This window comes from Bidens hawaiensis, unplaced genomic scaffold (genome assembly GCF_021521415.1).
Source record: "Bidens hawaiensis isolate Kalapana, Puna unplaced genomic scaffold, B.hawaiensis_p1.1 tig00000512_1, whole genome shotgun sequence".
Taxonomy (NCBI): domain Eukaryota; kingdom Viridiplantae; phylum Streptophyta; class Magnoliopsida; order Asterales; family Asteraceae; genus Bidens; species Bidens hawaiensis.
Window position 1 is genome coordinate 1475929 of NW_027491033.1, and position 12005 is coordinate 1487933.

At 34.6% G+C, this 12005-nt stretch overlaps 2 protein-coding genes across 2 annotated transcripts; both read right to left on the reverse strand.

The window, feature by feature from the left end:
• Positions 1-1598: 1598 nt before the first annotated feature.
• LOC143633559 (uncharacterized protein At4g06598-like) lies at positions 1599-3567 on the reverse strand. The gene is made up of 5 exons (XM_077101839.1): positions 3271-3567; positions 2337-3212; positions 2175-2250; positions 1969-2095; positions 1599-1894 (listed from the first exon to the last, which is right to left on the reverse strand). The coding sequence occupies exons 2-5, from the start codon at positions 2879-2881 to the stop codon at positions 1698-1700; spliced, it is 945 nt and encodes a 314-aa protein (XP_076957954.1). The 5' UTR covers positions 2882-3212; positions 3271-3567; the 3' UTR covers positions 1599-1697.
• Positions 3568-7397: 3830 nt separating this feature from the next.
• On the reverse strand, positions 7398-9949 carry LOC143633553 (uncharacterized). Its single transcript, XM_077101834.1, has 2 exons — positions 9717-9949; positions 7398-8793 (listed from the first exon to the last, which is right to left on the reverse strand). The coding sequence occupies exon 2, from the start codon at positions 8786-8788 to the stop codon at positions 7568-7570; it is 1221 nt and encodes a 406-aa protein (XP_076957949.1). The 5' UTR covers positions 8789-8793; positions 9717-9949; the 3' UTR covers positions 7398-7567.
• Between the last annotated feature and the right edge of the window lie 2056 nt (positions 9950-12005).

The following is a 12005-nucleotide window of genomic DNA, read 5'->3' on the forward strand; positions in this document are numbered from 1 at the left end:
AATATCAAACTCACATAGTTTGTTGATAAAAAGTTTGAAATCGAAAGTTGAAAACTTGAAATAGTTTGTTCTTTTTATTATAGTGGTCAGGGTTGGTGGGTAAAGAGTAAAGGCTAAAAAAGACTAGTTGGTTTGCTTTCAACCTTTTCTGCCATGATATTATTTGTTTCCTTATTGGTGCAACTCTAGCATTGTGCCTTGTACGTTACTTTTGTAAAACTTAGATGGTGAATTCACTTGTTGACTTGCTTTGGTTTTCCTATGACAATTGATTAGTCAGTCAATTATTAATGGCCGGCAAAAAGTGAAACACATGGTGAAAGATGCAACGAGCTCCTCAATCAACTGTTTCGATGTAAAAAAAAAAATTCATGAGTTTGAAATTGAATAATTCAGACTGAGCAACGGGTAATACCCGGACCGGATCCGGAACCGAATGCCGGGTAATTTTATACCCGTGAGCCACACCATTTGAAAAGGGTTAGTTGCGGTCCCGACTGGTACAAGCTACAACATCAATATCAACTAATTCTTAAACGATTTGACGGGTATGGGATGTAAACGAACCGAATGAGACCTTGTTCGTGTTCATCCGTTAGGCTTTTGTCGGGCAAACAGACGGTTCATGAACACTTTATCGAACGAATTCATGTTTTTGTTCATTCATTAATTTCATTAATATTGTAACGATTGCAAACGGATATAATGGACACTATCAGATACAAACGAACGTAATTAGACGCTAATGTAAAATAACAGACACTAATAAACATAAATGATTAACAGGCCCTAAGAGGCTAACGAACACAAACAACGCTACTGGACAAACGTACATAGAATAGACAACTACATTTTAATTCTAGTATAATAAGCTTAAATTTGACTCGGTAATTTTTTATCCTTGCAGTCATTAATATAAAATCAAACATTTTCATTCAAACCTTGGGGCTTTTACCACCAATATAAACTTGCCCCATAATGTGTTGCTAAACCATTTGAGCATGAATACTCCACAATATAAATTTTCAATTAACACATGAAACTGAAACCACCACCACCGGCTAGCCACTGAAGACCATGGCATCCACCAAAGCGGTCATCAGGCGCAAGGCGCAAGCAAATTGCTATAGTAGCTTTTCAGTAAAAGTAAAACCGACTACACGTCCACACATAACCCCCCCCCCCCCCCCCCAAAAAAAAAATAAAAAAAAACTCACAAAAAACCACTTCAACGCGAAGAATCATGGCCCAATGGTGAACCCGCAAATAGTTTATCGTTCTGTTAGTTACATTAAAAATAACCACCTTTTATCAAATTTCTATTTAAGGTAACCGACTTTCTGCTTTCACCAATTGACAGCAAGTAATTGTTTTCTTAGCTACATCAAAAAGGGCAACATAGTCAAACACATCATGTGCCATATCAGCATTTTTGGCCTAGTAACATGTATGAAAGTGTTATTCAATACAAAACCAATTTTAACTTGAAAACTGAGAAAACCATATAAACATATAAACACACGTACATATGCACCTACTATATTAACTGTAATACACATATATATGGTTTTGAAAGTTTTAAGGGTTGTTGCATTAAAAACAAAGTCAGTTACCAGAAACAGACATTAAACCGTAGTTAGTTAAATTTTATGCAACCAACCTTTTATCTTTTCCCATTGGGATATCAAAATATTTGGTCAGAACTCAGAAGACATCCTTAATGAGCCGTGAACCGGCTGCACCAGGCCCCTTGTTTTTAAAGAAAGATTTGCAAATTGAGATTCCATGTTGGTGGACCCACGACTAACAGGTGGTTGGTTTGTTGGCGGTTGTCGCTGTTGTTTATACAAGGCTCTCAGTCTCCCAATCTCTTTCTCTAAAACTTCCTGTTCCACTGCAAATAGATTAATGGTTATCCAAAAAGAAAACATAATATTATAAAGGTTGATCATTTATTTAGAAACTTACAGTACTTAATAAGTTGTTCTTGAGCCAAATTCTCTAATCGTTGTTTCAATGCTTTGTTTTCCATTGTCAAAATAACACTTTTTTGATTTAGAAACTTTAGCTCTCCAGAAACCTCACAACCTTCTGCCTGCAATCATTTACTTATGTAACATCAACTTTTTTGACCATATTTAACCTATGGATAACAACAGTTGAACGGACTCTACCTGTAAAGCTTGCACATTTCTTTCTAACTCAGCTATGTACTGAAGCTTTCTGACCCGTGAACGTTGAGCAAATTGCCTGCATCACATAAGAAAGTCATATACTGATTTAAGATAAATTATATTTCAATTACAATTTTAGTGTTATTATATAGGTTTGCTTACTGTTTGGAATGTTTTATGTCGGTTTCTGAGGAAGTGTGTGCATCTTGTGTAAATGAATCAATCCCGTCTTGCTTATCAACCATCGACTTAGTTCTGTTGACCCGATTCTCAGTCTTTGTCATTGGATTTGGTTTATAAAGACCTAACTGTTGAGATGCAAATGAAGGACCAGAACTCATGTTTCTCAATCTGTACTCGACTTGTGCAGCATGTTGAATATTGTTGTTATTAGCAGCTTCAATATACGTAAAAGAATCACTTGATGATCGCCTATGACCTCGTTTTACAGGTGTGTCTGGTTCATCAAGAAGCTCATCAAGCCAATAAGGTTTGTCTTCTGTCACAAGGATTTCAGAAGACGTACGTTGATGAAGCGAATTTCCATTCTTGCGTTCTGGTATCATCGTTTTTGACCCGTTTGAAGTATTTGGGGCATATTCAGAATAATATGGAGCATTGCTAAATGGACTTTTAGGGGGAAGTGAATAATACTGTTTTCCGCTGTACATATTTCTCAAATCACAATTCCCTGTCATTAAAACCATATCGAACAGTTAAATTTTCTGCCGTCAAAAATCATCTTCAATCAACAGAAGTAACCGAATTTACTGAACCGAATCCAAATTACCAGACCTAACCGCACTGAAACTAATTAACAGACCTAACCGAATTATCAGGCCTGACCAAACCGAAATCGATTTCAACAAACCTAACAGAACTGAAACCGAATTAACAGAGCCAGCCTAATTAACAGAACTGAAACCGAATTAACAGGTGTAACCGAAATCGAATTAAATGACCTAGGCGAACTGTAACCGAATTAACTTACTTAACCGAATTAACAAACCTAACCTAACTGAAACCGAATTAACAGACCTAACTGAACGGAGACCGAATTAACTGACTTAACCGAACCGAAATCGAATTACCTGACTTAACAGAACCAAACTATTAAGTGATGAACTACATTTTCTGATAGACGAATAAATAGAAGCTGAAACTAATAAAAAACGATAAGGTAGTTGATCATTACCTTTATTATTATGTATGTAGTGAGGACTGTCAAATACGATGTTAGAATCCTAATTCAATTGCAATTGAAGCTCGATCAACTTCTTCTACCTACCAAATATGTGATGATTAGGATTTTATAATACTCTTTGAAACTCTCTCACCTTTAATATTATGTTGAGACAGCTCTGTTCTGCTCTATCTCTTGAGTTTTTCGGTTGTCGTTAATGTATTGTAGCCAGTGGATGAATGAATGAATGATGATATCAGGTTGGCTTTGACAGCCCAAATGAAATGTCTTTGTACTGTGAAGCTTGTTATTTTTGTTTTGGGGCTTTTTTTATTTTTTACTTTTGTTGATTATATTATTAGAATTTAAAGGTGCAAAAGAGTAGCAGACGGTTTGTTTATATCTGAATTGAACCATTCAGATAGAAACATCTGATTTTTTCAGACTTCAGACTGTTTGATTCCAGACATAAAAACATCTGAATAGTCAAAATTGGGTATGAATTATTTAGTCTCATATTGTTGCTGAATGAGGCATATGTTTATTCAGATCTAAATGAACCAAATAACCCCAACCTGGAACCGGAACCGGTCTTTGTAAGCCGGTTAGTAACCGGACCGTTGGTTTGTAATTAGCTTTGGAACACCACATTGAAACCGGTTAATCCAAACCCAACTAGATAAAAAAACTGGAAATGATTTGGATCTCAACTGATAATTTTCCATCTAGAACCAGAATGAGCAAACATGGTTTATACTCATGTAGATACGATTAATGTATGTACTTCAAAATAGGAGTTTTCCTGTAAACACTCGTCTTCTTGTGACCAGTGGTATGCGAGTAGTCAATGTATACTCATGTAGATACGATTAATGTATGTACTTCAAAATAGCTCTTGAAAATGTTCTTTGGTATATGACGTGTAGTCATTGTATGCATGCATAGTCTTCATATACGGATGTATAGATATGGTATGCGAGTATACAACCTTGTATATGGGCGCATAGTACTTGAATACCCTATTTTCCTAGCATGCGGGTGTATGGCATGTATATACACGCTTATAGCCCTTCTATACAGATGTATAGTTTTAGTATACGGAGATATGATCTCAAACCAATCTTTTTTATTTTTTTGAACGACTAACGAATAAAATCTGGTTACATGGGGTAATCCAATGGTAAAAAACGACCACATACGTCCGTGATTGCAGATATCGCTAGATAGCCCAAGACCACCAACTTTTGTTCCAGGGAAAACCTACTGTTCGAAGACCTATAGACGTTTACGGTTGTTAAAAGGAAAAAAAAAGACGCTAATGCTTTAAGTTGTACACGAATGAACCCAATAAGGCAATAATAGATTCACCGAACCCAAGCCTCAAGTTGCCCATTTAAGCCTGCTGCCATTGGGGATCGGTTGGGTGGGTAGGCCATGGACCTAAAAAAAAAGTAAATAAAATAGATTTAAATATTTAGATAAATAGATGAGGTTTTATAATTTATATAATATCGTTTTCTAGCCCAGAAAAGTGGGTCATGGGTCGATATTGATGATCAAGCAACAAACAACAAAAAGTAAAATATGGATTTGGAGCTACAAGTGGGCAAACAATCAATTGGGAAGTTTTGCAAGTTGATTGTAAATTAGGTTATTCTTTTCAAGACTTCAAGTTGTAGTTTGAACTATGTTTTTTATATGGACAATTGGATTGATTTAGTTCATTAATTTTAGATAAAGGGCCATTTTCAAAAGTAATGACAATTTTTTTATAAAGATAATTAATATAAATATTACATGAGAACAATCGAGTTATGAGTTAGTTAGTCTAACTTGTTCAATCAACAAGTCATGTTTTAGATTAACATGTCTAATTCGTTTAGTATACATGTCGTATTTGGTGTATACTAAAATTAAACAAATTAGCTGCTCTCTCTATTTAAAATTAAGATATTGATTCACACAAAAATGTATGTAAAGCATTATATTTTGTATCCTTGATAATAAGATAAATATCTACCTTTATAACGTATAATGATCACTTTAGTGAATAAGATACATAATCGGGACCGGTGTAAAGATAAGTGACATTGGTACTACTTTTATCCTTTTTTTTGTAATTATAATATCAGAAGCAAAGTGTAGGTTTTTTATAATACTAAAATGCTGACGATTTGTCACAAAACACATGTATGTTTGCTTGGTTTATATTCATTAATCATTATAATATGAATATGCTGGAAAGGCATGTGTTAATAATTGGAATAAAAAGCAACTAAACTTTAGGTATATTTGAAGACATTTGATTGTGTTTTACTTACAATAAATTACAATATAGTGCCACAAACAAACTCTTCAAAGATCAATATCTCTTGAATGTGATTTCTATGGTTTATTCAGCCAAGTAGCAATTATAAAAGTTAAGACATGTGGGTCTAGTTGGTTCATATTCAATTGTCATTAAACTGCTTGAATATGTAGAAAGAGCATGTGTGATATTGTCACAACTCACAAGCTGTTCAAAGAAAGATCAGGATATCTTGGATGGAACTTCGATGGTGAACTTAACCAAGTGACAATTACAAAAGTTCATAATTGACCAGTTTGACTAACTTTTGTAAAAAAAATATATATAAAAACTGAGTCAATATGAAGTTATGAACGACAATTAAATTTAGGTTGAAAAGTTTAAGACAAAGGACTAATATCATTAACCGTCATTGCTATCCCCCATTTTTAGCCTAATGGTAGGAGGCTTAGGTTCTCCGGTGGAGACCAAAGTTTGAATCACACTTGTATCATTTTTGGGTGAATATTGACAATGGAGGATTTGAGCTAGGTCTTGTGCAAATGTTGTCAGATGTTGTCAGTTCGAACCCGGAGCCCATCCGGATTTTCGTCACACAGAGAGTTCTGCTCTTGTGATGGCACAACGACTGCTAAGTGGCAGTCGGTGCTATGTTTCCCGGGGGAATGCCCAAGCCAAACTCTGAAACCGACGTGGGACCGGTTAAGACAACATAGTCTGGCTAGAGTGGAGCATCGGGGCTCTCCAAATTCAGAGGGTGCGGTAGCATAAATACAAGAAAGTCGTCGTTCTAAAAGTTAGCGTCATTACTATGTGCTTAACTATTTCAACATGATGGTAGATATGCAGATCCAAGAATTTGACAATCTAAGGTTAAATACTATTTGCTTATTTGTATGATTACTTTGAATACGTATGACAACTTTGATTATAACAATAATCTCAAATTTATGTTTGAACTTGCCACCAACATTATAAGCGAGTTCAAGTGCATGAAGAGAGTTTAATCAGATTAGTCATAATTATGCAAATGATTATAGCATTTCTTACATCGAAAAAGAGTTGTTTAAAAATGTTTCTACATAATTGACCATTTATAAAAAATTTACAATTGAATAATTCTAAATTATAGTGTTTTTATCTCTAAATGTTGTTGTGCTTTTATAATTTATTTTCTAAACATTATATTATGTGAATCAGTTCAAACCGAAAAATCTGTAAATCAAGTCGAGTAGTCGACAGACAACCAAACACCAAAACTTAGTGAGGCTGATGAAAAAACCCCTGGTTCATCTACTGGATCTATAATACAATAGATCTTTCTTGAAGACCAGGACTTGTCCTCGTCATGGTGACTCAGATGCCAGAAGCATGAAGGGTCCCAAATTTAATTCCAGACCTTTATTCGTTGTCTACAATATATGATTGCCAAACTGGCCATGGGACCTAGACAGTCTTAGGAAAACCAAACCATGAAGATTTTGTTTATAGCATGCATAAAACTTACTCCTTACACAGCCAACAAAACATTTAAACACAGCATATTTAATCAACTAATTAAGTAAGAAATATATTTAAACATAAGAGCTTCTTTACTATGGTTACTCGACTGCTCCAGATTCTCATACATAACAAGTTACCAACATAAAACCTTGAAAGGTTAGTGTATATGCATTAATGCATGCACTGTGACAACATATAATTGACATACAACATTTTTGACAACCGAAGAATCGAATAGAACTCGCATGTAAAATGAAACTTTAAACCCTAGAGTCATTACCAAAACAAACAATCATGTAAACTGAAAAGGACACATTTTAGATATACAAAACGAGAGCATTATGGATGTAACTTTAACTGCTTCCACCAGCTTCTACCAATGAACCCTCATGATTTCTGTCATTGAGGAACCGAAAAAAACAAATGTCCATTATCCCAACGAACCCTAATCTCTTGTCCAACTTGCAGTCCCTTTGATCTGATGATTTGCCCCCATTTTCCAATCAAATTGTAGTAACTTCCACGACACTTCAACTTCATCATAAACGAATCACCTGTGTCATAATCTCGTGCATTGATATTTATCTGATACTCATTTCTTAACTGCTCTCGCGCCTGTGATGCCCAATACAAAAGAATATGGTCTTCAACTGATTTTCCAGGTAAAGTAAGAAATGGATGATTTGTATCCACATCAGATAAAGTTAACGCCTTTTTAATCGGCCATTCCTCATATTGTTGTATTTGTTGTTGATGATGTTGTTGTTGTTGGTGGTGGTGGTGGTTTCGCTGTTGTTGTTGATGCTGCTGCTGCTGCTGCTGCTGTTGTTGTTGTATCACTGGGATTGTTGCAGGCATAATCCTCTGCTCATAGGGGACAGAAAAATGTAAACAACCATTAGCCCAACGAATCTTGATCTCTTTATCGACTCCTAATCCTTTACTCCTAATAATTTTTCCCCATTTTCCAATTAAGTTATAGTAATTACCACGCCACCTCAGCTTCATCACATATATCTCGCCTGTATCGACATCACGGGCATTCAAATTCACTTGTTCTTCATTTCTAAGCAGCTCTCGTTGTTGTGGGGTCCAATGAACAAGAATATGATCTTCAACCGATCTTCGAGTCAATGGTAGAAACGGATGATTAGTGTCAACATCAGATAATTTTAAGACTTTCCTAATAGGCCATTGGTCATGAACTGCAGGTGCAGGAATAATTTGTAATGGTGGTACAGAAAGAACTTGTTGTGGGACTGAAAAGTGTAAACATCCATTAGACCAACGGATTTTAATCACTTTTCCAACATCTAGTCCCTTGCTACGGACGATTCTACCCCATTTACCAATAAGATTGTAATAACTACCGCGCCATTTTAACTTCATTATATAAACATCACCCGTGTCATCATCTTGAGCATTGATGGGAACTTGTTCTCTGTTCATTAAATGATCACATTGAAGCTGTGATAGATGCACAAGAATGTAAGTCTCAACTGGTTGGCGAGGTAGAGTTAGAAAGGGATGAGTAATGTCAACATCTGAAAGTGTGAGTGCCTTCTGGATAGGCCATTCATCTTGTACTTGTAATGCATTGTTGTGCCTTGAACGCCTCATGATGCCTGTGAACAATGTAATAAAAGGTAATAACTTGTTACAGAAATCATATTTTAGAGAAAAAAAATAGATAGCAGAAAACCTAACTACATAATGCATATGGCCATTATAGCTATACTTCTATGTACAACTTGAAATTCGGTTCACAAGAAGCTACAACAGTTAACCTGTGCATCATAGTTGTCAAAGGTGCAAGGCACAAAGGTTGAGCCTTGGGCCTAGACGCAAGAGGCTTAAATAGTGAGGGCCTGGAATAAGCAAGACACATAGCATAAGAATACCATTTTTTGAGGTTTCAGACATGGTTTAGGCTGGTTCCAGGCCATTTTTAGATGTTTCAGACCAGTTTGCCGAGAGTTTTCAAAACTTTGCCAGAATATGGCGGGCATCTGCACAGAACCTGACAAAATCTGGCCAGAATCTCGCCTGGATGGCAGCAAGGCACTTTTTTTACGCCTCGCCTGAGAGCCAGAAGGACTTTTGAGTTTTGACAACATAGATGCACATGAAATTTACTGTTCAGATTAATATACTCACCAACGCCATCCAAAACATCAGTACTCAGAGACACCGAGCATGTATATTAATACTTATAACAACAAATAATAGTCTCAATTTTCTGCTTTTTAGAGGCTTCCTACTTTGCAAAGAAAACCAGAACCCCTAAACCACCTACATTTATCAAATAACACAAATTAAACCCTAAAGCTTCTAATTTTTAACCACAAACTGAAGAAAACCCTAACGGTATCACTCCAATTGCAAAGGTAGTGCATCTGCATCTAACTTTGAACACTAACAAACCAATCTCTCAAAAATGAAACCCTACCTAATAAAGTCAAGGGGTTAACTACAAGTATTGAGCGAGAATTAGATCAAATTAAAGCAATTGGAAGCCCAAATGAATCATCAGTGTGAGCAAACTTACTAAAATCACCGGAGAAAAACCCTAGAGAGAGAAAATCTGCATAGTTGGGGGAATTGGAGATGTGAGAGTATTAATATTAAAGGAAGAAGGTGGTGTTGGTAATGGTGATTAGTGGTGTTAATTGTGTGGATGAAATTGGTAGTGTTGGTGTTGGTCTTCGTCGTCGGTTGTGATTTTGGAGGCTGGAGCTGAACCGGTAAAACTCAAGCCGATTTGCGTGAAGACTATGACTAATAATAATAATAATAGAAAATAAATAAAAAAGACTTTGTTGGCATACTTTTCTATTTACCATTTTCTTTCATGTGTTGTACGGTTAGTTATAGTGTAATACCTTTACACACATAATTCATCTAGTGTGATTTAAGTAATACTTTTAAGGCTTGGCTTAATAATAAATGTTACAGGATCAGGATTTTGTTGTTGCATTAGTTTGTTAGACATTTCTACTATTATATACGGCTATGTTACATTGTTACGCATATAATAGACTATAAGGTTGTTTATGTGATTTATTAAATCTGATGGATAAAAATTAATACGAAAAAGAAACCTTGATGAAGAGAAATCATTTCTTCAACAATATCACATGACTTTATTTTTTATCTAAGTTTAGATCTAGTTCATGTGACGAATTTGATAAGGCAACTCCAGTCACACACTTTCTTACACTATGAGCATTCACAGACAATCTCCGTATCCAACTCTATCTCCGTATTTTAACAAATTAGCTTGAAAAATAACTCTTTGTTATCCTTCATCCTTATTTATCTGGGGGAAAGCAAATACATCCTGACATCCACATATTTGAAGGATCATTAATTATCCCCATATTTAATATATTTTTTATTATTGTTATTTTTTTGATAATATATATACTACAAAACGATTACAATAAAGTGGCAGGCAAACGGGCAGCAAGTTGCGCCGCAACCCCCTTTTGAATAGCAAAGTCAATTATACTAAAAACGAAGCTTTGAGACCTAGGAGCTGAATAGGTTCCGTGTACGACACGTTAAACCCTACTTAAAATATTCACAACCTCTGAGACCAGAAAACCAAATGTATTATGAAAAAATACCGTTTAATTGAATAATAAATTAAGATATAAGGAAATACCGTTTAATTGAATAGAGATACATGTGAAAGTTAGATGAGAGATGACTTTGAAGTATGAATGTTCTCAACTTTTCAACCATACAAGAAAATACTCACATCTTTATGGAAATAATGAAGAAAAATATTAAAGATTTAGAAGTTTACTAGAATTATATATAAGTTCATTCAAATTCAAAACTAGACTCTTGTAAGGAAGATCCTTTTTTTAAGGAGATACCGAATGGCGGATACATGTGAACTCATAATTTATACTGTTGCGTGCTTATATGATTATGTCACTTTTTTAATGTATTTTGACTCATATGTCTGTGACGCATGCAGGTTACTTACCTGGTTGATACGTATTATCTACTTGGTTTTAGGATATATAAACATTATGACAGGAAGGCATGTTACTAGCCAAAAGTTAACTAATCTATAAGAGCGACAAATTTAAGAAGACTGTTTCCAGGTTCAAATTGAGGGCGTGCTTGGGATTCCTTATTTAGTAAAAATAATTTTTGATAGAATTACTTATTAATCTTTTTTTTAAAAGCCACAATTCAATAACTTAAAAACTTATTATTTACACTATTATAAAGTTAAAACACAAAAAGCTTTATGACTAAGCCAGACACCTTATAATAATAATAATAATAATAATAATAATACGAGAAAAAATAATAGTAGTAGTTTTTTTAAATAACCAACAAAGAAATTTTATTATATAAGCAAGCCCTTGCCGAGAGCAGTGCACAAAGAATTTACATACACAACTGAATTATGTCATGGATTGGAACATGTAGGTCCCTTTGAAGGTTACCTCTTCGGGTGGAAAGCGGAAATGGGTAAGCTATTGATGGTTAAATATAAATCATCTATCTATTCTAATAAATAACTACCCATTTTTGACACTTGTCAATCTCTTAGCTCTCTTTCTCTTTTTTTTCAACATTTCAATATTGATCCTTATATTTTAAGTCATTTCAATATATGAATTAAAGTTTATTTTTCTTGAATGTAAATCCTATTCAATTCATTCATTAACATTAATGATGAAAGATAATAAAATAAGAAAATATCAAAATTGAAGCCGCAGACATATTAGAATAAAATTTTAAAATCATAGGTAATTAAAATCAAGGTAAACTATAACTTGTTTTTTAACTGGGATTTGAGCAACAATACATA